The sequence below is a fragment of the Pteropus vampyrus genome, unplaced genomic scaffold, assembly GCF_000151845.1.
Source record: "Pteropus vampyrus isolate Shadow unplaced genomic scaffold, Pvam_2.0 Scaffold145, whole genome shotgun sequence".
NCBI classification, from domain to species: Eukaryota; Metazoa; Chordata; class Mammalia; order Chiroptera; family Pteropodidae; genus Pteropus; species Pteropus vampyrus.
The window spans coordinates 1,593,366-1,620,470 of NW_011888926.1; the positions used below are offsets into that span (position 1 = coordinate 1,593,366).

The following is a 27,105-nucleotide window of genomic DNA, read 5'->3' on the forward strand; positions in this document are numbered from 1 at the left end:
GCAGTGTCATCCATTTCCCCAACTATTGTGGCCTGACTTTGTCTTCTTCAGGTCTCAGTTCTCTCCATTTCTGGACCTTTAAGTCCCGAGGGTCAGTCTCTGATGTGGGACAGAGATACAGCCACCCCTCCCAGGCAGCTGGCAGCAAAACATGAGGAAAACAGCAGAGACGTGGGGCCAACCAAAGGAGAACCACACTTCCAGAGCCCCAAAAAGGCAGAAAGGGTCAGACAAGAACAGAAGTGCTCCCGAGAATAGTGGGCTGGATTCTAAAATCCAGACCTGAACTCTGGGGCTTGGTAGTTGCTATGTGACAGGGAATTATTCCATAAAAAGAAGAGGAAAGCTGGGAAGGCAGCCGGTGGGGTTGGGGAGGAAGTATCACCACCACACACACACCAGATGAAAGTGTCTCTAGACTATCACAACAACCCTCCAAGAGGGCCTCTGACCACTGCCCACAGCCCCAAGCTTTCTCAAGGACATACCAGTTACCCAGCACCACCATGTTGTGTTGAGGGAAGCACCTGTGCCAACTGAGCTGGGCAACTTTCTCCAGAATTCTTGGAGAAGGACTAGCTCCTTCCTGAGTTTGGTGATGTGGCTTTGGAGACAGGCAAATCTGGGATCAAATCCTGATGCTACCACTGTGTGATCCTGGGCATGTCATTTAACCTGTCTGGTCTGTTACAACTATGTTAATACTTTTAGCTGCTATGAGGATTAGATAACAGTGCATGTAATGTGGCTGGCCCTTGGGAGGATCTTAAACAGAACAAGTCATTGTCATCGCTATCACTATTAATTATTCTCACTGACTCTTGCTTACTTTAGAGGACTGGGCTAGAGGTAGCGCACCACCCTGTCCTGAAGAATGATGCCACACCATCCCATAGCCTGGGTGACTCTGCCCTGGCCAAAGCTCCCAGATGCAAGAAAGGATACAGCATGTCTTGCAGGGGTGACTGGGCCGAGGAGCCTCTGGGGGAAAGGCCTTCCAAGACCTGTAGGGTCTGGGCTATGCTATGATCAGCTGGGAGGCCCATGCTCTGGACCTGAGGGGAGAAAAAGGCAGAGAAGACAGGTCTCCCAGAGCCCACTCCACACAGGCCCTCTCTACCCTCCACCCCTTGTATCCACCACCTCCATTGGCTGCTATGGCCAGAACTCCCACCCTCCACACAGAAGATAGTGTGGAGGGTCTAACCTCAGAATGGCTACATGGCATCCCCTTCCTACCCACCTGCAATAAGAAGCCATGCAGAGCCCGGAGTGTGCTGTTCGAGAGGGTAGAGAGGTCAGCCAAAGCTGCGCTTCGCAGAACAAGACCCACCTCTTCATGAGAGAGGATGCTTCTACTCTGGAACCGCACAAACTGGTCCAGGGAGAGAAACCCCCAAACATGCAGTGATTCAGCATCTCCATTCAGACATTTCCTGTGCCCCTGCTGTGCTCTGCACTGGGCTGAGGACACAGATCTGTAACCAACAGCACCCTGCCTTCAAAGAGCTCAGAGCTGGTGGACTGGAGCAGGGCTCTGTCATGGGAAAGTGGGATAAATGAGGCAGACTGCAAGACCCTGAGAGAGTTAGTTGATCCTGCTGAACCCTTCGGTACCTTCCTCGCCTGCCCCTCGGCCTTGTACCACACACTCATGGTCAAAATGGACCATGTGTGGTTACCCAAACACACTGCCATGTGCTTGTAGCCTGTTCTCACTTCACTACCTGGATTACATTTCCTCCCCTTTGCCTATTAACCCTTCAAGCTTCAGCTAAAATGTTACCTTCACTGATGAATGTTCTTTCATTGTAGTAAAGACAGGTACTGAGTGCTCACTACATTCTTATTCACCTCTCCCTCCCAGCTCTGGCAAAACTACTTACTCTCTTCTCTGTGCTCCCCCACCAAGCACTGATTTATTCATTGACTCACTTCACTATCACAGACTCCCTGCTTTGTTGTTTATTCAGTGGGCACTTACTGCGTGCCAGGCACTTAGCATATCTTCTACTCTATCATTAATAACATCACATCTTAACTATAGTGTCCTTGTCTATATCCTTCTCTAGACTGAAGGATCCTTAAAGGCAGGGCATTTCGCTCATCAGCGTCTTTGGTACCTAGCAGGCAGCTAGGCTCTGGTCAATGTTTCATGAATGAGTGAATGAAAGTGTCTGGCTCTTTTGGGGCGAGGAGATGTGGGCATTTAGAGGAGTTCTCTGAGCATACCTTTTATAGGGTGAAGGCCTGCCCAGCCCCTCTAACTTCAAGGATTAGGGTTACCTAAAGTAAGGTGTGCCTGGCCTCCACAGGACCACCCAGCTCATGACATTCTTCAGACCACAAGACCATCCTTTCCATACTTACCAGGGTCATGAGCCTCAAGATCTCTGGTCTGAGGAAGGAGCTGCCTCCGGCATCCAGGAAGGTAAACAGCAAAAACCGATTCCAGGGCTGGGAAGCCACGTGGAGTGCTAAAGGAAACACCAGTCACCCTGGATTGTTACTGCTGCTTTTCCAAAGGCTTTGGAACATTACTAAGGAGGACTTTCTCCTATTGGCTCAAAATGGGCCGCTCAGCTAGAGGCAGGGCATTGGACGAGCTGACCCCAGGAAGTTTCTTTCTTCCCTGGGATTCTGTCCACCTATGCTGCCTGGCTCAGGAAGACCACACATCCCATATTGTAGGAAGCAGGCAACAGGAAGTGCTCTGCCACTTAAGAGTTTTGTGACGGTGATTGGGTAAGTTGCTTGACCTCTCTGAACCTCAATGTCCTCATCTGTATACTGGGCAAAACTGCCCTTGCAGAGTTAAAAGAATTTTTAAAAAATGAATGCGAATTTCTGATCAGAGGATGGCAGTCTGGGTCAGGTGGCAGGAGCTGGCCCCATCTCATTTCTCCCATGGGAACATTAGAGAATGGGGAGGGATTCTACCGATGTCTGGGCTCCTGGCATGCAGATAGTCAAGCAAGGCCTCCAGGCAGCCAACACAGGCATGGGACAATAGAGGATCCTTCTGCAAGAAAACAACAAAAACAAAAACCATAGGTTTTGCTATCAATGGATTTTGATGCCAAATAAGAAAAAAAATTTGGTTTTCAGAATGATTTGGATTTCATAATTTCAGATTGGGACTGTGGCCCTGTAGATAATGAAGAAATGTTTGTTGGTTTCATCTCTCATGTACACATACAGCACAGTGCTTATACTGATGATTTACCTACATTTAAGACACTGTTTTGTTTCAGGAAAGGAGATGGGCCCTGGGTCCCACTAAGAGATTCACAGATTACAGACTCTGTAAGAGCCTCATAGTTTATCTAAGCCAGTGGGTTTCGACCTTTTTTTTACAAAAAGCAGCTGAACCTTTCATCAAACAAAATTTTATGCTCTAATAAGCATATGAAAAGATCTCATTATCATTAGTCATTAGGGAAATGCAAATTAAAACCACCAAGAGATATCACTGCTCACTCACCAATAGCTACAATTAAAAAGACACAGCCCTTCTACCATATGAGGATACAGCAAGAACTCAGTGATCTGGAAGAGGGCCCTCGCCTGACCCTGCTTGGCACTCTGGTCTTGGACTTCCAGCCTCTCTAACTGTGAAAAATAAATTAACTATTATTTATAAGCTCTGCCCACCCACACACAGGAAAAAAAACCCTGACAATATCAAGTATTGACCAGAATGTGGAGCAACTGGAACTCTCATATACGTCTCTTGGGAAGTAAAATGGTGCAGGCATTTCGGAAAATAGTTTGATGATTTCTTATAAATATACATTTAACATATGTGGTAGACAGAATTTTAAGATGGTTCCATGACCTCTACTCCCAGATGTTACTCTTGTGATTATGTCACATCATAAAGCCAAGGGAAATTGTTTGGGTGGGCCCGATCTAATCACACCATTCCTTTGAAAGCAGTTTTCTTTGGCTGGTGGCAGAAGAACTAGAGATTGGAAGAGTGAGAAGAATTCAACATGCATTGCTGGTTTGAAGATGGAGGGGCCATGTGAGAAAGAATGTGGGCAACCTTAAAGAGCTGAAAGAGGCCCCTGAGGAAAAAGGTGATTCTTTCCCATATACCCCAATAAGTACCTAGCCTAGCAAACACCTCAATTTCAGCCTTGTGAGGACCCTAAGCGAAGAACCTGGTCAAGCTCACCCAGACTTCTGACATAGAGAACTGTGAGATAATAAATGTGTGTTGTGTTAAGCCATTAAGTTTGTGGTAACTTGTTACACAGCAATAGAAAAATAACATCATTTGACCTAGCAATCCCACTCCTAAGTATTTACCCAAGAGAAATAAAAACATATCCACACAAAGACTTGTACTTCAGTATTAAGGGCAACTCAATTCATAATAGCCAAAAATCTGGAAGTCCCAAATACTTATCAATAGGTCAATGAATAAACAAATTGTGGCATAGCCATATAATAGACTACTACTCACCAATAAGAAGAAATAAACACAACAATATAAATCTCCAAAGCATTAAGCTAAGAAGCTAGATATACAATACCACATTTTGTATTATTTCATTTATATGAAATTCTAGAAATGGTAAAACTATAGTGACAGAAAGCATATCAGTGTTTGCCAAGGGTCAAGGATAGGGAGAGGGGATTAACTTCAAAGAGGCACAAGAAAACTTTTTGGGGTGATAAAAATATTCCATATCATGAGAATCAGAACTCATCTAATTCTACACTTAAAATCGGTGAATTTTATTGCATGTAAGAAATCTCAATAAAATTGATGTTTTGACAAAAGATGTTTATAATATAAAAAGTGATTGTTTTTAAATGTAAAAACAAACTAACAAAAAAATCCTATGCTCTCGTGCTATTCTTTAGAAGGCAGCAGCCTGGTGGTTAAGGGTATGGGGCAGACTTGGGTTTGAATCCTTACTTAGTCACTTACCATCTGTGTGACCCTGGCCAAGGTAACTTAACCTTGTTGAGTGGGAATAAAAAGATTACCTGAGTTGCTGAGAGGGTTAGATGAGCAATGGATATAGTGTTTAACCAGTGCTTGGCACAGAGTAAACACTCAATAAATGGTAAATATCTTAGGAAATGCATAACGAAGAAACATACTCCTCTCTTTAACAAGCCGAGTCTCCTCCATAGAACCCCTAAGGCCTCCAAGGCATACAGCTTGAAGTCATTGAGCTAACCCAGTCACCTCATTTTATAGCTGAGAAAATGAGGCCCAGAGAGAAAATATTTGACCTGAGGACACCCAGGACAACTGGGTAGTAAGTTGCAAGTCTAGAACTAAACCTAAGCATTGTTTTTTGTTTGTTTAATACATATATACAAATATATAAAAGGAGCCACTTTAAAATGGAGTCAGAGCTGCCACCCCAGAGGAACTGCCTTACAAGTCTTATGCCTCAAACTTTTGGAATGTTAAAATATGGCAAAATAACCTTTGGACTGGGTCCAAAGCAACACTGTGTCCCTAAGAACTGTCTGCAAAAATAACAGGACAGCAGATATTATGACTAGTGGACTGATGGCTACCTGACTGAAAACTAAAAACGTTGTTTAGAATTAGCATAACTATGTTAGCTTATTGTACCAATAGAAATGCCTTCCCTTCCCTCTATTGATGTGACTGTTCTCCTTCCCTTTCTCATAAATACCCCTCTCCTTTGTCTCCAATCAGGACACTATTTGGGTTTCTGCTTGAATCAGTGCTTCTCGAATAGCTATTCTTTTTTGATCTCAAATAAATGTTTGTTGCTTCTCGCTTTGAAAGGCCTTTTATTTAGGTTAACAGCTTTGTACCCTTTCTCCTCCCATCTAAAATTAACTCTTAACCAGTGGACACTTTTGGCCTCTTGCTAGGTATGCAAGATCAAACAGCATGAGCCAGCACACCTCAGCTTTACCACCTGGTGAGGAACTGTGGCCCTAGTGCCACTCTCTGACCCTGTATCTTATTATCCCACACAACCAGCAAAGACCCCCTAGATGGTGGGTGAGGAGCTGGGGCCACTCGGAATCAAGAAAACCAGGGACTACCATTCAGGTAACAATGGCTCCTGTTCACAAGATGTACTTCTTGAGACACTGAAAGAACATGGGTTTTGAAGCCAAAAGATTTAGGTTTGAATTCTAACCTCAAAGTGTGTGACCTTAGGCAAGCTACTTAACATCTCCGGGACTCTGTTTCCTTGTCTATGAAACTGAGATGACAATTTCTACTTTACAGAGTTGTGATGAATACATAACATGTCACTCGGTAAATGTCATCTCCCTGTCCTCCCCACCGCCTACTTTCCTAGACCCTGACATTGACATCTGCTCTTATAGGAATGATTTTTGCACTCAAAGCCTCAAGACTTACAAAACCAATTAGCCCCTGATTGCCAATCTGGTAACACATTCTACTCCCACTGCCATCAGAAAGCCCAAGCTGAGCACAAAGGGTATCTGTCTCTTTCCTGCTCAGGCCTACTCTACTCCTCCTCCGAGACTTCCCAGGGATGGAGCCGCTGGACTGGAAGCAGAGGAGTAAGTGGAAAGAGTGCCAAGACCATCTGAGCCTGGTTAGAAAATTATAGAAAGCAAAACCAAGCAGTCCAGAGAGCCTCATTCTGAACCTCCAGGTGCTGGGCCAGATGAAGACACGGGGCTGCTCTGAGCAGGTGAAGCCGCTGTGTCCCTTCAAACCTGATACTTGTCAACACCTGTTTTGCTGTGTCCCTTCAAACCTGATACTTGTCAACACCTGTTTAATACATACTTAAAGGTGTGGCTGAGCACTGGGGCAGTGGACAGAGGAAGCAGACTTTGGAAGCACCTATTTCTCTTCATTTAGTACATGCCACTCAACCAGTCCAAAACTCTGCAATCCCACCCTCCTCCAGAGATGGGAACCACCCGCTGTCATTCCAGAGCTTCCTCACATTTCCTCTCCCAGAATAACACTCACCTCTGCCCCTATCTAAGTCCTCCCCCAGGAAAGAGTGACTAGATCAACTGATGACTCTGCAAGGAGAAACACACTCAGCTCAGCCTCTGTTGCAGACTCTCACTTGAACCCATTGTCTGCACAGACAGTAAGGATTAGTCTACACTCGGCCAAGGGGTAGGCTTACCAGAAGGTGGGGAAAGGAGTCCTGGGGTTTTCCAGCTCTGCTGGTGACTGGGGTGAGTACATTTAATTCTGAGATGAGGTTGCTGGAAGGCCATTGTGTCCATATATATTACAACAGCCATTTTCTCCCATGACTTAACCAATAACATGGAAGTTTTGATTTTCGTCTGATTTGTGTCTACTACCTAAATAATTTCAAATTGGGAGATGGTGGGATACAAGACTGGCGTACTACTCACTGGCCCTCTAAGCCCAATCAGGGGTCTCACCTTCTGCCCCAAACAGTTTATCCGGTATTTTCTTCTAAACACACACAATTCCTGGAGTTCTAGTCAGTACAGTGTTTTGCTGTTGTTGTTGTTTTTAATTACATCCCTAGGGCTGTTTGTGCCTCTGACAAAATGGACCACTACCCGGCTCTGCCCAGAACCTCTGGGAGATGGTTTGAGAACTTCGTTTGCCCTGCTCTTCCTCCACTTCTTCCCAGCAAATCCTTAACTTTTTTTTTTTTTAATCCTTTACTTCTAATCCTAAATCTCTTCACAAGTTCTGTGACCCTGTAGCAGTCACATGACCTCTTTGAGCTAGTGTTATAGCTGGCTTGTGTGAGAACCACTTGAGATCATAGATACGAGAGGGCTTTGGAAACTGAAAAGTGCTAACTGTGTATTTGCTGGCATTGCTATTTTTAATTCTACTTCTAGCCTCTTTCTCCTCAGTGACCTGGGTCTATCTTTCCACAGTGTACTCCTGGTCCTCTGGTGCATGAGCATCCCCTCTCCCTAAAATGGAATCCCAGTGCTGGAAGAAACCATAAGGGTAACCTACATCAGTGCCCGTCCCACCCTCTAGCAGGAGTTCTTGCTGGGGACACCTAGTTTTTGCTTGAAAGCCCCCATCCAACAAGACTCCTCTCCAGTCCTCCCATTCTGCCGTTAGTCCTGACCATGAGAAAGAGTCTCCTCCTGTCTTCCTGTAGCTCCACCCACTGCCCTAAGTCTTTATCTTCAGACAAACCCAGAATGAACCACCTTCTTTTCTGCTCTGGAGATGCAGATTTACAGTCCTGTAGCCCTTTTAGAACTAAGCAGAAGGGAAGTCTGCCCCTGGCTCCTCCTTACTCCCATGCCACCCAAATCTCTCCAGTGACCACAGCCCTTCTTGGGATCTCTCCCCTGCCATGGACCTGTCCTCTTCCCACTACATGACCCAGCATAGTGAACCTTATACATTTTCTCCATCCTTATTTCAACCAAAATTTCTCTGCGCTGTGCTCCATTCCTAGGATAACAAAGGCTGTTCTCATAGGCCCAAATAGCTTAATGCTAAGACTTATTTTGCAGATAGAGAAAATGAGGATCAATAAGAGGAAGTGACTTGCTAAACTCCTTCAGAGTTAGCGGCCAGGCGGGGGCTACAATACAGTTCTGTGTGACTCTGGCCAGTGCGCTTACAAAGTTCTGGAGATGGATGGTGTGGTGTTTGCACAACAATGTGAATGTTGTGCACAGATGTGCTCGCAGGACACGACTCAGCAACCACACGGCCAGCACAGGGCCCACTCCTGGAGCATCCTCTATCTCCTTACACTTCCTAACTTCCCCGACTCTGTGCACAGGCCCAGTGGGGATCAATCCTTGAACACAACCTCCCACAATCAACAGCCACATCACAGTCATGCAGTCATTATTTGGGCACTGAGGTGGGACTCTAGTCACAGTCCCACCTCTCCCCCAAGGAATATCTGCAACTCCTCTCCCTCATTTGCTGGCTCCTTCCTACCTCCCTCTTCATATTCCGTAAGTATTTTGCCATTAGATACCCCATAAGTACTTTGCCATCAGAACAGGCCATATGGATCTGTGACTGTCTGTCTTGAGCAAGCTGCACAGGGCAGGAAAAGAGAGTCTAACTAAAACAGCATAAACATCTGGGGCCTTGGTCATCCTACAGCGACCAGCTCATATTTGAAAATAATAGACACAAACTCCTTGAAAGAGAGAAGAATTAAGGGTAGGAAACAGGCCACAAGGCCAGGGATAGGAAATTAATCCATATCAGAGATTGAAATGGTGCTGCTGTCCAGATCTGTAACATCTCTGCCCTTAGGGACCTAGGGCAAGTCACTTGATTTTTCCAGCCCAGCTCAAGCATCTCCCCCAGGAAGCCTTCTCTGACAGTCAGCCTGACTCTTATCTTATACCAACCTAATGGTTACATCCTGTGCTCCCACAATGCAGTGCTTCCCTTTAGCCCAGCACTTACCACACTATGTTACCACCTCCTGTCTACAAGGCATCATTCTCCTCCCAACTGTTAACTTCCCAAAGGCGGGCACCTGATTTATCTCCACGCCCCCACCACCCTTCACAGTATGTGATTCTGGAAAAATGATTTCTAAGAATCCTCTAAGCTCTAATACACAAACGCCTCTAAGGTGGACATCTACTGCTTTTGTTTGCCCAGGATCCATTCCTCTTTCTTGAAACAGTTTTTTTGTTTGTTTTTGTTTGTTTTGTGGAATCATCCCTCTCCCATGTTCAGACCGCATGGGTTATGAAGAGCTAGTTATGCTCCAGCCTCCAGGAAGAGGGCACTGACCCAAGCCAGGCCAATGAGACTCAATTCTGGGGACTACTAGGAAAGAGAAACCTTTCTGCTGGTCATCCTGCCATCCCATGACAACAAAGCTGACAGAAGTGTAGAGCCAAGAGATGGAGACAGTTCTGATGACTGTCTGAGCCTCTGGGATCCAGCTGTGCCTGAAACCAGTACTGACCCTTGGCCTAATACTGAGATAATTTGAGTTTCATTTCTGTCACTGTGACTTTAAAAGCCCCAATCAATCCACCCTATAGGCCTTGACAGGCAGCCACCCCTTCCTGCTCTTGTCCTGGAAAAAGCAGGCTCCACTACCAGGGTTCCCCTCAGCAAGGGCTTTACCTGCACCAAGAGGTTCTGCAGTCCAATGACCAGAGACAGTACTTGTGATGTTCCCAGTGGTGCTAGGAGAATGTCCTCAGGGGCTGGTGGTGGCTGGGCCCCTGAGGGCACCAGGACCACCAGGGCAGAGGAAAAGCTTTGTTGCAGGGCTGTCCGCAGAAAGCATAAGATGGCAGCTGAAAGCAAGGAAGTCCTTACACCCAGTTCCTGCCTTTTTCCCCACCTGAACCCAGCTCTGTCACAGGGGAAGACAAGGAAATAATAACTGGGGTAATCGTGGACTGGTCTGGGAGCGGGGTTCCATCTCCGAATCCAGGGGAAAGCTCTTCTTTTACTGCTAGAGGTGCCTGGGCCCACACCTGAGAGCAGGGCAGCCTTTTTCTTCGGAAAGCTGAGGGCCTTCAACACTTGGTCCAGTTCCACGGACAGTGTCTGGTGAACCTGCCACAGAAGGGGGTAAAGGGATGACCTCATATTCTGGGAGCTTGGGTAGAAAATAACCTGCCCAATATCTCCTCTACCCACCCACCCACATATCCTAGCTGCATCCAGAAGGACAGAGGAGGCCATACAGAGTCTTCTGAGCCTCACCAGTCCTGGATTCTGGAACGTGAGGAGGAAAAATCAAGCTTTTACCTGGAGAACCCTGCTTCTTCCAAATCTCCCCCATCCTCAAGAACCTCCTCCACCAGGGAGCCTTCCCTAGCTTCATCTGTGGTTCCATCCTTCCCTGAGCCCACCATCCACCTAACTTAGATCTGGAGTCAGATAGCCTGGAATCAAAATCCTGGCTCTGCCACTGGCCAGCTGTTTCGCCGTGGGCAAGTCAATGCACTGCCTTCTTTCATCTATAAAATGGGGACAATGCCACCTGCTTTCACTCCCGCCAGAACTATCATGATGAACAGCTGAGGAGCAGCCCTGGTGAATGTGCTCCTTTAATGTCAAAGCAACGGCCAACGGAGGGCTTAGTAGAGGTGGCCAGATTCAAAGCTATGAGCCTGCTTTGCTCTCCTTGCCCAGAACAAAAGCTGCCCACAGGCAGGAACTACTTATCCTCTGCTTGGACCTATCACAGTCTGGCACAAAGCAGTTCCTCAAAAATGCTTGTTGGCTGGTGAAATCAATAGGTTCTAGGTAGAAGAACCAACTTGCACAAAGGCAGGGAGATGCAATACTAATATGAGATGTTAACAGAGGAAACTGTGGGGGTTAGATGGGAACTCCCTGTGCTATCCGCTCAATTTTTCTGTAAATCTAAAACTGTCCTAAAAATAAAGCCTACTAAAAATCAATCTAGCAATCAAAACTATGCAATCAAGCAAACAAACAAAGGTGTGGAGGTGTGAAAGAGCACAGCTGACTGGGAGAACAGCAAACATTTGGTCAGAGGACAGAAAAGGAGGTGGAATGGTGGAAAGTAAGGCTACAGAGGGGCCAAGTAAGAAGGGTCTCAGCAGCATGTGGAGAACAAAAACCCAAAAGAGTTTGGGGCAGAGGGGAAGTGTGGACAGACTGGCTGCAGAAACAGGTGATGTGGAGGAAGCGAGAGGTCAGGGGCCAGGAGACTGAATAGGCCACGGTCGTGGAGAAGATAAACAATCAGGCCTGAGCTGGGGCAGTGGGAGGACTTAGGGTGGATGTAGTTAGGTCATTGATTAGGTATGAGCTGAGGGCCAGGGCAGAACCAAGAACATGGTGCAGGCTTTCACCTGGGCAGGCGACTGCAGGGGTATGGGTGGGTTCGACAGCCTCACAAAGACCAGCAGGAAAAGTTCCTGTCCCAAATCAATTCCATGGGCAATGACTTGCAAATCTGCTATGGCATAGATTTGCCACAGCTTGCTGCTATTCTAAAGGCTTAACTTTAAAACTAACTTCACTTCTACACAAATGAGTGTGTGCCTAGCACTAGACTGGCACAGGGCTGGACACAGGGTAAGGATACCACGAAGGCTAGGAGATGGTGTCTGTTCACAAGGAGCAGTCAAGCCTTAGGCAGGAGACACCCGAATGTGAAACAGCCCACAGAAATGCCTATGCCGGGCACTGTGATGACAAGTCCTATAGGCTGAGGAACTGAGAGGAAAGGAGGGGCTCTGTGGATACGTCCACTGCTCCCTTGTTCCCTGCGTCACCTTCTCGAACAATCACAATGACAGCTTGCACATGTGGGACACTTCACAGCTTGCCACCCAGCACTTCAAGGGCACAGCCAGGATTCCGCCTCCTTGTCAGTCTGACAGTCTACTCCCGCATTCTAGCCACAAAGAACCTCGCCACTCCCCCAATATATACACCACGTCCTAAAGTTGCACAGTTTCATGCCTTTGCTCATGTTCTCTTAATCTTGAATGTCTTTTCCCACTATCTTTGCCTACAAACACAAGTTCCCCAAGTGTGGGGTACATGCTGTATTCATTTTTTATTCCCTTGAGTTAGACTGCGGCCTGGCATGTAGGTGATCTACGTGTGCTAAACAGATTAATGTAAACCGACTGGATGTTTTCTTCATTTTGTAGGCAAGAAAACTGAAGCTCAGAAAGTTAAATACTTTGCCAATATTACACAGCTAATAAGTCAGAGCTGGGACCAGAACTCAAGATCTTTATCATTCCTTTGCATGCCACCCCATGCCCCAAAGCCATGGGGTTAGAGACTAACCTGCAGACTGCCATCGTGCTGCTGGGCAGAGAAGGAGGCTGTGAGCAGCCAGGCAGAGCAGAGGAGCGTGGTCTTGGGAGAGCCCTCCTCAGTCCAGGTGAGGGCCAGCATCTTCTCCAGAAGCTCTATCAAAGCCGTGCTGCTCAGGAGCACTGCAGCAGCTATAGAGAGTCCAGGCAGGGCCAGGGCCACATGAGTTATATAGGAGCCCCAGGTCAGTGACACCATGATGGTTAGTTAGCACCCAGTGGGGGCTTCACACACACGGTGAATGAACTCAGGGATCAGTTTGAGGCTCTAAATGTCCTAGCTTCATTCCAAAACCACTAGTTGTCAGAACCAGAAAGGACCTTACGTCTATCTGGTCCAGCCACATCCCCCCTTATTTATTCTTTTAAGATGGAAAAATTGCGGGCAGCAGGACCACAGACACTGCCCAGAAACCTTCCCCTTCACTATCCCGGCCTGGGCCCCAGCACCTCTTTTCTGACTGCCCGGCGTGGTCTGATGAAGGCTCCAATACAGGAAATTGAAGGAGGGCTGCAGGATGTCCACGTCAGTGGGGCTGCATTTCCCACACAGCTTGCTCACTGCAAGAGACGAGCATCCCCAGGCACCCATCGTGCAGCACTCCATGGCTTTAACCCACACTAGCACTCACACTTCTCACAGATAATGGCTCTCAACTGACTAATTTCAGATTTCAGTCTTGGGGATGAAGCACAACTGTCCCCGGTATTACAGCCAATGGTAAGAAACACAGTGACATACCTCAAGGCATGTTCACATTCTCTATGTGAACAAACACCCAGCAAGCAGCCACAGGCACTTGTTAGAGCAGGCTGCACAGGTTTAGGTGGTCAAATGGCATCCTGTAACAGAGCTCCTGCCAACGCAGACTCCAGGTTGGAGGGTCTGCAAAGGTCATCTAGGCCAACCCGCCACCCGTAGCATTCTCCCAGCAATGGGACACCAACTACCTTCCCAAGGGAGCTCTGTAACCATCCACATGCAGTTCCCAGAACTTGCCATACTCCGTCTCTCACATCACCCCCACCTGGCTAACTCTTTAACTCCTATTCAGCAATCAAGATTCTGCTCAAAGTTCACCTCCTCCATGAAGCCTTTCTTAACTTATCAAGGCAAGATGAGATGCCGCCCCATGCTCTCCCAACCCTCATCAGAGCAGTTCCTACACTGTAAAGTGGACTTCTATAGAACACATCCCTTTCCTTCTGGGAATTGCCACTCCTTGTTCTCCTGTCTCCAGGACCCAATATAAAACCTACCTAAGTTTCCATTCATTCTTTTGGCAGCCACATCACACTTAACTTCTAAATGGCTTGTGGTCAACAGGACAATCAGCCCCCCACCCCCTCAAAAACCCACACCCTCACCACTGAACTACAGTCCTCTACCACCAAAAGCTCTCAAATAAAAGTACTTGGGGATATATGTAAACATATACAACACTTCACATGTATATTTCAGCCTTGCTCCCAGCTGAATGTCACCCTTGACCTGAAAGGCCAGCAATGACGAGCATCAACTTGGGCTGGAGGTCCTTTCTGAACCTGACACTGATCTTCTCACGAGACGGTCTGGGCTCTAGACCAGGGAAGAACCACCCTCACTGAGGCCAGAGGACCTCAGGCAATGAGCACACATCATTTCTCCTATTAATTTCAACCTTTCCTCAACAAATCTTCCTGAGGGTGCTGCCTATGAAATGGCAACTGCATTAATGAGCAGTGGAAGATCCTAATGAAGTTCGGACTGTGGGTAGAAAAGAAGCCTCGGGAACTGGATCATCAAATCCTGAGTCAGCTGTGGAGCAGTGTAGAGAACTGAACTTGTACCAGCAAAAATGAATCTACATGGATAGTATCCATTGAAGGCCTACTGTGTGCCAAGTAGTGTGTGGCATTCTACATCTACGGTTATTCTTATCTCAACCCTAAATCAGGGAAGTACTATTATTTTATCGAACCTGAGGTTCATAGAGGCTAGGTGACTGTCCCAGGTCACATAGCTAGGGACTCAGCTAAGAACAAACCCAGGCCTTCCCAATTCCAGAGCTTGTGTTTACCACATAATTTTATACATACACACACACTCACACACACACAATTTGTATGTATGTATTTTTGGTCTCCCGGACAAGCAGAGATAGATCTGAAAGCTCCCTTAGCAAGAAGCCCACAGGAACAGACCGACCCAGTAGCCTCTTCTAAAGGGATGGAAGGATGGAAGAAAGGAGCACCCACAGGATGCCAAGCCCCAGGCCCTCAGTCACTGTCCCAAGCAGCCGGCACCTTGGTGAAGGAGCTTCATGGCCATGCTGTCCAGTTCTCGCTCCGACTCGTTCCTCAGCTGCACTAAAGAGAGAAGGCTCAGCAGCAATGGCAGGTTCCCCGAGGCTGTGAGGAACAAGGAGGGCAGGTGAGGCGGCTTGATGCTCAGATCACCTCAGGGTCAGAGAGACACCCATCCAGCTGTGAATGGTTTGCTGGAATTTACTACTACTTCCTGCCTTATTCCTTCTTCATTAGGGACAGTGGCAACTGACATACTGTGTGCCTACTCTTTGTTGGATACCAGGAATTCAATATTTCACTTAATTGCCTTAAAATCATGTGAAACGAGGATTGTTATTCCTATTTTGCAGCAAAGAAAATGGAGGCCCAGAAACGCTGAGTTACTTCTTCAAGGTCCCATAGTCAATAAGTGGCAGGGCCAGAACTTAACCTCAAATCTGAATTCAATGCCCACAGTCTTTCCACTACGTGTTTCTGCAAAATCTCATGACTCTTAAACACTATTACCAGTTAGATGTGGCTTATCCTTCTCTGCAAAGGAAAGACTTGGTTCCTCCAGACACCCTTAAATCTATCTCCAAACCCCCGCCCTCAGTCAGCACTGGATCAAGTGCCACAGCTTTACTCCCACTTCCTCTTAATTGCTTAGAAATTTAAGAATTCACTTTTCTAAAAATAAGAAAAGACAAACCAATCCCAACCTTTTCAGTGTCTTTATACCAAAAACGAAGCTTAATGTGCCAAACATTAAGCTTCCTTGACTCCAGGAAGTCCCAATCCAGGTTTGGAAACTACCCTTCTGGATCTCACTCGGAGCTTCTAATACATCACAGCCCCACCCCCTCCCAGGCCCCTGCTGGCTGCTGTTCCCTCCCTGGCCTCTCCTACATTTCCTGCTTTCTTCTTCCCAAATGGTGGCTGCCATTCTTGTGACAAACAGCTCTGAGCACATGCCATGCAGGGTGGGGACACACACACGCCACACCCACCCATGCTAAACAGAGACATTAAACATAAAAACACTTACACCACACACACACACACACACACACACACACACACACACACACCCCAAATTAAATATGTTGAGCAACTACTTTCCTATGAGAGGAAGGAGGTAAAATTTATTAGCTTAATGCCACACTGGCATGACTTATCTTTTGTAGAGAAAACTTTGATTCTCTCTCCTAGAGCAGACCTCATTAGGGCAGAGATGCCCACTCCTTACTGACCTTTAAGTCAAAATATACCCCCAGCAGCTGCAGACTGACCTTCTGATGGGGAGGCCCCATGTTCCACCAACAGATGCTGCAGGATCAGCAGGAAGTGACCTCGGATGAGACCACCCACCTGGACATCCTCATTCCTTCTCAAAAAGGTCCTCAGGACCATCAGTACCTTGTGGGCTATGTCCACTGGGCTGGAATAGATGAGGTCCTGAGAAAGAGAGAAGAAAGCCAGAGCTCAAAGGGCATCACAATTGGGGACAGGTAGACAGTCAAGAAGAGAGGGGCCAGAAAAGGGTCCAGGATGATAGTGTCACAGAACCTGGGGAAGGAAGTGCTCATTTACTCAGCACCTATTATGTACTATCCTGTTCATTCTACATAGGTCCATTGTAAGCAAAAGGAAACAAAGGCTCAGAGAGATGACACGATGTGCTAACAGTTACATAAGCTAGTAAGTGGCGCAGCTAGAATTTGAATGCAGGTCTACTAACCAAGCCCAAAGTTCTTTCTACTTTCCAGGATGCCTCTCATGCAAATGGAAGTATCAGGGTCAAGAAGAGGTCATTTCAGGACAGCTGACCTGAATGGCCTTAAGGGAGGAGAAGGGGGATGGGGATGCCACATGGCAGGGAGGGGATGGGCTAGGACAAGAAGTGAAGACCAGGTCAGGCCCTTTCTCTGCCATGGCATCTATTTCTGCCCAAGCTATAAAGGCCTTGGGTTCACAAGGTGGGAAAGGACATTGTATTTTATTCGCTTTCAGAATTATTTTAATGAGTGTATGTTAAAAGCAAAGCCAGTCAGAAGTTGCACCACAGGCTATTCCACTGATAGCTCTGGCACCTACCAGCCTGAACAAGCCAATTCCTTTGGACAGGCTGATGTGCTGGGCCAGTTAGGGCTGGGCGCTATGAATCCAAGGTCACATACAGACTCCCTTTACAGGGAGGATAGCTCTTGACACACAAGAGAGATATGGCTACAGGGCACCCGACCAGATAACTCCAGATGTGCTGATCACTGGGTAGCACAGGGATGTCTGGCCTTGGCTCCTCCACAGCTGCCAGAGTAACAAGTATAATATCGATAGCAACCATCCCATTAGGGTCTAACAATGTCAGGTACTGTGCTGTGTTTGAATAGTAGCTGTATGTTTATTTATACATTATCTGTGTCTTCATAATAACTCTTCCAGGTAGGTGTCAACCCAATTTTTCAAATTAGGAAACAGGTAGACTTAGTAGTTTGCCTATCAAGAAAGCAGTGGCATTGTAACTTTATGAGTTAATGATGGGCAGAAATGATATCGGCTCCATCTGTGTCACCTTATAGGACTAATGTAGGGAGGAGGCAAGAGAACTAGATATTAAATCAAGCTATATTCACAGGGCAGTGAGAGTCTGAGGTCTGGGTAGAAGACATCTAGAGGACCCAGGAGTGAGCCTAGAGGGGCTTAGACTCTCCTACCGCTCCCACAGCCGATATCATAACCTGAGATTTGTTTCTAGCCTCACTATTCTGATTCTCTCCCTTCAGTGATGCTTTATAAGTCTCTACAAGGTGACAGAGATGAAACAAGTATCCATGACTTCCTCAAGGGTAAGAACTGACCAATCATATATGAATTATCCTTGTGTCTCCAATGCTTAGTGTCTGCTAAATACCAAATAAATGTATGATAAATGAAAAAGTGAGTGACTGAATTCAATGCCTCTAAAAATCTGTTCTTCCTTGTCTTTCTCCAACCTGATCTCCTATGACATACCAGACCAGTCACTGTCCCTGAATTACAATAAGCACCTTCAAGCTGCTGTTAACGGCCTGGCAACACTTTCAGTTGTCAAGTCCTTTGAGAATCAGCATATATGACAACTTTTCTGTCCTCCCTGCCACCCAAGCACTCTCTCTGACCTTTACTGCCACAGTTAGTACAGTTGTTAGTGGCTTGCTGTGTCTGATTCCCTCACCAGCCTGTGGGGCAGGGACTAGGTCCAATTCTTCCCTGTATCCTATGAAATATAATATAAACAGAGCCACTTAAAATGGAGTCAGAGTTGCCATCCCAGAGGAACTGCCTTGTACACCTTACTCCTCAAACTTTTAGAATGTTAAAACTGGGAAAAATAACCTTTAGACGGGCCCTAAAGCAGCACGGAATTCCAAACAAGTGTTTGCAAAGATAACAGGAAAGCAGACCTAAAGACTAAAACTGAAAGAGACATTCTTTAGAATTAGCATCACTATGTTAGCTTATTTACATTTAGAGAAATTCCTTTCTTAGCTTACTAACACCCATAGAAATTCTTTCCTTCTACTCAAGTAACTGCTCCCCTTCCCCTTCTCATAAATACCCCTTGCCTTTATCTCCTAATTGGAACACTATATGGGTTTCTGCCTGAATCAGTGATTCCCAATAGTTATTTTTTTTTGGATCTCAATAAACACTTGCTACCTCACACTTTAGCCTTTTAGTTTTAGGTTAACAATTTCTAGTACTCAAACCAACAGCTCTCCTGTTAGATGGAACACTGGACTGGATCGAGGATAATATTTCTCTTGTTCTGAGAGCTCAGCTTACTGGAAAGAATATTAGAGAGTAAAAGTCTGGGTTTTAATCTTAACTCTTGTGACCTTGGGCAAATCTCTCTCAACCTATTTCTTCATCGTTTAAAAGTTAAAAATAATAAGATACCATCATTATTATGTCTCTCAGAGGATCTGAATTTTTTTTTTAGAGAGAGACTTGGGTCTGTCCAGGACCCTAATTCAATGAGTCAGCAAATGAAGTACCTACTATCTGTGAGGAACTGACCCTGAACACTTCATCTGGCAAAGAAAATCCACTATCTTACATTGCTACTCTTTCTGCTGTCCCATTTGCTTTCTTTCTCTACACATTTCTCTACACATAATGCTTGGTTTTTAATCCATTCCTTCCCCTTTTTCCCTCCTCCAAGGAAGCCAAAGCATGAATGTGGTTCCAATCAAGCCAACACATGAACTACCTCACAGGATGACAGAGTTCAGGGACAGGAAAGGAAGATTTAAGTTTGAGTGGGGAAACACAGTGTGTAAGTGAATATGGACAGATACAGGTACCTAAGGATGTGACATATGTAACATGCAGGTGTTATTTCCACCACAATCACTCCAATAAAGTCAGTCAATTGGGTTTGTTGATGAGAAGAACATCAAAGGAATCCCACTGTCTCTGATGAGCTGTGTCATTCTTCCTGGACTAGGGAGGAGGAGCCAAGTAGGTGAACTGGCAGTGTGCTGCAATTAGTTTGGGACCTGCTACTAATTAGAAATTGCTTACTAAATACAGTATCAAATGTACAAATAAATTTTTAAATAAGTAAATTACAACAGTTACCTCCATAATAATATTATTAATCTCACTAATTTGTTTCGTGTGCTTTCTCAAATGAAGAAAAAAAGGTGGAGTTAAAGTCAGTGAGTTAGAAACTGCAGACAACAGGCGGCCTACTTATGTGACATACCCGATAGGAATTATAAGATGTGTTACTTCATAGAAAAGCATTAGAATTTCTGACGATTCTGGGTATGCCCAGGGGAGTGTGTTGTACCTATACCATTATCATGTTAGTCGTGACAGAAAAGAGGCCGAGTCCTCTGCAGTCAGATATCACCATCTACATGCCCCAGGGTTCTCTTCTGACATTAAACCCTTCTTAGCAGATACTGCTTAAGAGGAGACAGGGAGGTGAGAGGGAATGGTGACTGAGATGAGCTTTTCATAGTTATATCCACTGGGGAGTAAAGGGCACATATCTCTCAGTGAGCAGACCTCCATTAGACTTAAGACAGCGTATAAATATACAGAAACCAGGCACCTGCCAGCCGAAAGGACCTCCTAGTCATATGCAAACAGCATCAAGTCCAGGTGGGCAGAAGCTGCTGCTGGTGTTCCTGACCTCAATAAAACAGCTCCCAGAGAGAGAGGGCTCATCATCTTTGAATGCAGAAATGAGCAAGTGGTCACCTACTAGCAAAATAAGCAGGATGCTGGGGCTGCTTCTGAGTATGTGGAACAGGGCTGCTAAGCTGGCAGGAAGGGTGGGCTGTCCAGCAGAGGGGACATCATCCAGCTCCTCACAGCTGCTCTCTTCCCAGGAGAACCAAAGTTCCAGGACACGGTGCCCAAACCTACTCATCAGCTCTGGATATAGCAGGAAGAACCTGAGCAGGAGGGGGTGGTGGGTGTAGACGAGATGCAGGTCTGGGATGCCCTCTAGGAATTTTCTGATGGCACTGACCACAGCCTAGAGGCAAAGAAAGAAAGGGGCTAAATACACCTCGCAGAAGACCCAAGAGACCCCAACAAACATAGTCCAAAAATGACTGGCATCTCAGTACTCCAGGACACCTTCACTGGCTTGTCCCAGTGCCCTCTTGTGAGAAGACAATCCCACTGTGACAGTGGTTCTCAGCTGAGGATGATCTTGCTTCCCAGAGAACATTCAGAAATGTTTATAGACATTTTTTGATTGTCTTGATTGAGGGAGCATTACTGGCATCTAGTGGGAGAGAGAAGGCATACCACTAAATATCCTACAAAACACGGGACAGCCTCCCATAGAAAAGAATTATGCTATCAAAATGTTAATAGTGCCAAGGCTGAGAAACCCAGCCCTATAACCGTACTTACCACAGTGTGTTGTGATTGTCAACATTTGTGCCTACCTCCCACACTAGACTGGAGCTGCTTGAGGGTAGGGACTGTGGCAGATAAATCTGTGCACCTGGCATAGCGCCTGGCACAGATGGCAAAAGGTGTGTTGAATCATTTATTAACTCTCAAGATCCCCTCTACCCCCATTGCACATACAACAAAGTTGAAATTATTTAATATGTTATTCTAAGAGTTTTATATAGTTTGGACGCTTTCACTTAGGTCTTTGATCCATTTTGAGTTAATTTTTGTGTATAACATGCGGTAATGGTCCAACTTCATTCTTTTGCATGTGGATATCCAGTTGTTCCAGCACCATTTGTTAAAAAGATTATTCTTTCTCTATTTAATGTTCTGGCATCCTTATCAAAAATCAATTGACCACACATACATGGGTTGATTTTTGGACTCTCAATTCTATTCTATTGATCCATATGTCTATCCTTATGCCAAAACCACACTGTCTTGATTACTGCAGCTTTATAGTAAATTTTGAAATCAAGAAGTGTGAGTCCTCTTTCTTTGGTCTTCTTCCTCAAGATTGTTTTGGCTATTTTAGGTCCCTTACATTTCCATGTGAATTTTAGAATCAGCTTATCCATTTCTATTAAAAAAAAAAAAAAAAAAGGCAACTGGGATTTTGATCAGGATTATGTCAAATCTATAGATCAGTTTGGGGAGTACTGCCATTTGAACACTATTAAGTCTTCTTTTCCAGCTTTATTGAGATGAAATATAACATTGTGTAACTTTATGGTATACAATATAAGGATTTGATATATGCATACATTGTGAAATGATTAACACAGTAAGTTTAGTTAACGTCTGTCACCTCACATAGTTTCACAATTTTTTCCTGTGATGAGAATTTTTAAGATTCACTCTTCTAGCAACTCTCAGATATATAAAATTGTTTTGTTAGCTATAGTCAATGTGTTGTACATTATATCCCCAAACTTATATATCTTATAACTATTAAGTCTTCTGATTGATGAACACAGAAGAATGTCTATTTAGGTCTTCTTTAATTTCTTTCAATGAAGTTTTGTAATTTTCAGAGCACAAGTCCTTGCATTCCTCTTGTTAAATTTTTTTCCTATGTATATTATTTATTGATGCTACTGTAAATGAAACTGTTTTCTTAATTTCATTTTTGAGCATGTTATTAGAGATATAAGTCTACCCTTCTGGCTTCTCTCTACTGTCTCACATGACTTAGCAAATGCACAATAAACTAGACTTCCTTCCTTGAATGTACAGACTAAACAACTTCCCAAATCTTGTTCTACTCTCAGCCTGAAAATTCTCCCTGTACCTAATCTCTTCCAGGAAGCTTCTCCTAATACAACAATCTCTTTCCCCTTGTGATTTCGTAGTTAAAGGCCAGTCCTTCAGGCTCTAGAAGAGCACTCGTTGTTGTTGCCTGCCTTATAGGAGATCTTTTTTTCTCTCCCAGCAAACTGGTGCTCCCTCAGGATAGAGAACGTTTGATTTACCTCAACCCTGACAGGGCCCCACAAGGTACCTGGCACATATCAAGTGGTCAGTCCACATTGGATGAGTTGCTAAAATGTTGAAAAGCAAATTAAAAAAATCATCGTGCTTATTTGAGTAGTGTTTCAGGTCTTAGGAAATGCTGATCAAACTGGAGAGAAGTTACTAAAGTGAAAGAACTTCCAGGAATAGGTAGGGCCTGATACTCTGAAATGTCCATTTCCCCAGAAACATCCACATTTCAACTATTGGGGGGTCCTCTCTCACACACACACCTAGAAGTTTCTTGTCATACTAGAAAACCCAGACTCTGTCAAAGACTACTAGTGTTGTATAAAAAGGACTCAGGAGCTACCTTAAATAGGTTCCCACTGGCCAAAGATAGAACAATTTGAGCTTCAAAGGATAATAACTACTGTGGATTGAAACACATAAAATATTTTTAAATCCATGAGTTCATAACAATACTAAAAAAATCTCTTTGTTCACCTTTGGAGAAAGCTAGGCAACCAACTCATTTTTTAAAAAGAACTGGTAATTAAACAGAAAGAATCAAACATTCAACCTATGCTTCCTATACAATCATAGTAACCAAATAGTTTATGAGAAGTGTCTTTTTATGCAAGTATTCCAGTTGACAAAAACAAAAGAGAATGACAGAATTAGGATATTATTACTTTGCAGTCCCTAATGGATCAAGGCAATAACCACCTATGGCTGCTAATTCCACAAAAAGAGAGACAATGGGACATTGTATAGCTAGGTCTATCTCACTTGAAAACACATGCACTTCCACTACACCTTCCTGCTTCCATTCAAATTAAACCAGGTCAGACGTGGTTCCATAGTGTAGCGGTTAGCACATCTGCTTTACATACAGAAGGTCCTGGGTTCGTGCCCCAGTAGAGCCACGGTGTATGGTCTATGGCCATGCCACCTGAACAAGCCTAATGTCTTATCTCCGAAGCTAAGCAAGGTCGGGCCTGGTTAGTACTTGGATGGGAGACCACCTAGGAAGACCAGGTGCTGTAGGCATAAATAATAATAATTAAAAAAAAATTAAACCAGGTCTACTTATATCACAGTTGCCCCAGCAGTAATCAAAAAAAGGTAAAATTAATAGTCAGTGAAGGAAGAGTATCCTCAGGTTGAGGCTGAAGGGTCCATATCAAAGGAGTAGAGGCAATCTTCAATGAAAAAGGCGAGATATTCTGTGATGAGTCAGACTTAGTTCACGATCTTTAAGAGTTTTAAAAAACTGGCAAGAGAAAATTTGTACCACACAAACACCATCAAAGCGATCTGATTAACAATGATCTTGGTCCCAGCAACCCACTTTGTTTGATAAACTGTTACCAGACGGCAATAGTTCACACCTTTCTCCTCCTGCACAAACCAGAGATGGTACTAAGAGCTTTGTGCAACAACGTGGATGGATATTGAAAGTGTTATGCTAAGTGAAAGAAATCGATGGAAAAGGACAATAACCATATGACTTCACTCATGTGCGAGATATTAAAAAAACAAAAAACAAAAAAACAAACAAAAAAAACTAAAAGACACAGACAACAGAATGGTGGTTACCAGAGAGAAAGTGGGGTTGGGGGAGGATGAAGAATGTAAAAGGGGTCAAATATATCATGATGGAAGGAGACCAGGCTTCAGGTGGTGAATGTACCTGAGTATACAGATGTCATATTATAAGGTTATACACCTGTAATGTTATTAACCAATGTTACACCAATAAATTTAATTAAAAAACAAAAACAAAAGAACCTTGGGAGTTGGCCAAGTCTGAATTAGACTCCTGGTGCCTCCATTAAATAACTGTGTGACCTAGACAAAGTAACTTTAACCCGTCTCAATTTTCTTATCTGTAAAATGGAAATAATTTCTGCCTCCCAGAACTGTTGAGAAAATTAGCTAAATTGCATAGGCTCTGTGTATGTCAGCACCCTATTCCCTTTCACTCCCCCAACACTTTCTCTGCCATCCCCCTTCTCTATACATATAACATCATGGTCTCCCAAAGAACTGTAATATTAAGAGGTGCAGGAAGAAGAAGAGCCCCAGGTGTTTTGGCCCATACCTCATTTAGTGCATCGTCTTTGTCCTGGCAGACTGCCAGCAGATATATGGAGGCTCTGAAGACCACAAGTGGAGGGCGCTCACCCTGGTCCTGCAGAGACAGGAGGAAGCTTTGCACAGCCACAAATAACTCTGCCTCTGAAACAAACCTGTTGACCAAAGAGAGTCTGAGTGAGAAAGCTGAGATGGCTGTCTGGCTTTGCCACATCCTCCTCTAGCCACTGTCATTCTGTCCCAGCATGTCCACCACCTAATGACACCTTGCTCAAAGAGCGTACCATATATACTTACAAAGCATTATCACATGCACAGCACATGGCTCTATGCTTTGTATAAGGCTCTATTAGGGACCAGAGACTCCTCACTCAAACCGAGAAGGTAAAATGTCAGCCAGCTAGACCAACATTGTCAAAAAGAAAGGTGTTACTTCTGGGGTTCAGGAGGCCCCACTCTGATAGCCAGTCTACCTCTCTCTTCTTGTATTTATCATTAAACATATGTGTGTTCAATGAACTAATTTCTGGGGGAGGGAGATGTCCACGCTTGTATGTGCAAGGAAGATGGGGGTTAAGAAGGAGACTGACTTTTCACTACATATCCTTTCACATCTTTTGAATTTTCTACCATGGGTATGTCTCACCTTTCAGATTAAGTACCAACTAAACAAAACAAAACAAAACAAAACAAAACAAAACAAAACAAAACAAAACACAGACAAAAATTTTTTAAATAGATAACACTACATGCAATGTAGTATCCCAGATTGTTCCTGGAACAAAAAAGGGACAGTAGAGGAAAAACTGGTGAAATCTAAATAAAGTTTAATTAATAGTATTGTACTCTCTTACACATAGTCAATGATTTTCAACAAGAGTGTCAAGACCATTCAACTGAGAAAAGACAGTCTTCTCAACAAATGGTGCTGGAAAAATGGGATACCCACAAGCAAAAGAATGAAGATGGACACTTATTTAACACGATATAAAAAAAAAGAAAATTAACCCAAAATGGATCCGGACCTAAATCTAAGACCTAAAACTATAAAAATCTTGGGGAAAAAACATAAGGCAAAAGTTTTATTTGTATTTGGCAATGATTTCTTGGCTATGACACTAAACACAGGCAACAAAAAATAGACAAATTGGACTTTGTGAACGTTTTTAAATTTTGTGCATCAAAAGACACTATCAATAGAGTAAAAAAGGCAATCCACAGAATGGGAAAAATTATTTGCAAATCATATATCTAATAATAAATTAATATCCAGAATATATAAAAAACTCCTAAACCTTAACAATAAAAAATATCAAACAATCCAGTTCAAAAATGGGCAAAGGACCTGAATAAGTATTTCTCCAAAAAAGATATACAAATGGTCAATAAGCACATGGAAAGATGCTCAATATCACTAATCATTAGAGAAGTGTAAACCGAAATTATGAAATTAACAGCTTCATGTCCATTAGGATGGGTACTATCAGAAGAAAAACAGAAAATAACAAGTGTTGGTGGTGATGTGGGGAAATTAAAACCCTTATTCACTGTTGGTGGGAATGTAAAGTGGTAGAGCTGCTGTGGAAAACAGCATGGTATTTCCTCAAAAAATTAAAAAATATAACTACTAGATGACCTAGCAATTACACTTCTGGATATATACCCAAAAGAACTAAAAGTATGGTCTCAAAGAGATATTTGTATACCCATGTTCATAACAACATTATTTACAATACCTAAAAGGTGGAAGCAACTCAAGCATCCATTGACAGATGAAGTGATAAGCAAAATGTGGTACATACATACATTGGAATATTATTCAGCCTAAAAAAAAGGAAAAAAATTCTAAGGTATGCTATAGCATGGATGAAATTTGGGAACATTATGGTAAGTGAAATATGCCGGTCACAAAAAGACAAATACTGTATGATTCCACTTACATGAAGTATTTAGTACAGTCAAAATCTGGGACAGAAAGTAAAATGATTGTTGCCAGGGGCTGGAGGAAGAGAGAAATGGAGAGTTATTGTTTAACAGGTATAGAATTTCAGTTTTGTAAGATGAAAAGAGTTCTGGAGATGGACAGTGGTAATGATAGCACAACATTATAACTGTATTACTACTGAATTGCACTCAAAAAATGATTAAGAAGGTAAATATTACATTTGTGTATTTTACCATAATGAAAAAAATGGAAAAATAGTAATGTACAAACGTTGGTGTCTTAGTTTGATAAATGTACCACCGTTAGTAATAAGAGAAAATAGGTGAAGAGTACAAGGGAATCTTTATTCTTTGCCACTTTTCTGTAAATCTAAAATTACTCCAAAATAAAATGTTTATTTAAAAAAATGACAAAAATTATAGCCATAATATAAATATTACGCCACCAATAAAATTCAGCTCCCAAAGAATAAGGTAGACCTACTAATAAACGTACTAGCATGGAAAGATGTCTAAGATATATGGTAAATTAACAAGCAAGTTGAAGATCTTATATATTATCCCAATCTGTATATGTTTAGAAAGGAGCACTTATATGTTTGTTAT

At 43.9% G+C, this 27,105-nt stretch overlaps 1 protein-coding gene across 1 annotated transcript in view; it reads right to left on the reverse strand.

Annotated features, from left to right (window-relative positions):
* Nucleotides 1–4: 4 nt before the first annotated feature.
* The window catches only part of MEI1 (meiotic double-stranded break formation protein 1), a 60,665-nt gene continuing 33,564 nt past the window's right edge, over nt 5–27,105 (reverse strand). Inside the window, exons 19-31 of the mRNA XM_011369030.1 lie at nt 24,563–24,710; nt 20,294–20,569; nt 16,326–16,491; nt 15,052–15,156; nt 13,216–13,326; nt 12,737–12,897; nt 10,432–10,513; nt 10,073–10,248; nt 2,941–3,022; nt 2,371–2,477; nt 1,244–1,375; nt 946–1,055; nt 5–138 (exon numbers count right to left, since the gene is read on the reverse strand). Of these exons, the coding sequence (XP_011367332.1) occupies nt 93–138; nt 946–1,055; nt 1,244–1,375; nt 2,371–2,477; nt 2,941–3,022; nt 10,073–10,248; nt 10,432–10,513; nt 12,737–12,897; nt 13,216–13,326; nt 15,052–15,156; nt 16,326–16,491; nt 20,294–20,569; nt 24,563–24,710 (1,702 nt within the window). The 3' untranslated portion in view covers nt 5–92. The remainder of the gene's footprint in view (nt 139–945; nt 1,056–1,243; nt 1,376–2,370; nt 2,478–2,940; nt 3,023–10,072; nt 10,249–10,431; nt 10,514–12,736; nt 12,898–13,215; nt 13,327–15,051; nt 15,157–16,325; nt 16,492–20,293; nt 20,570–24,562; nt 24,711–27,105) is intronic.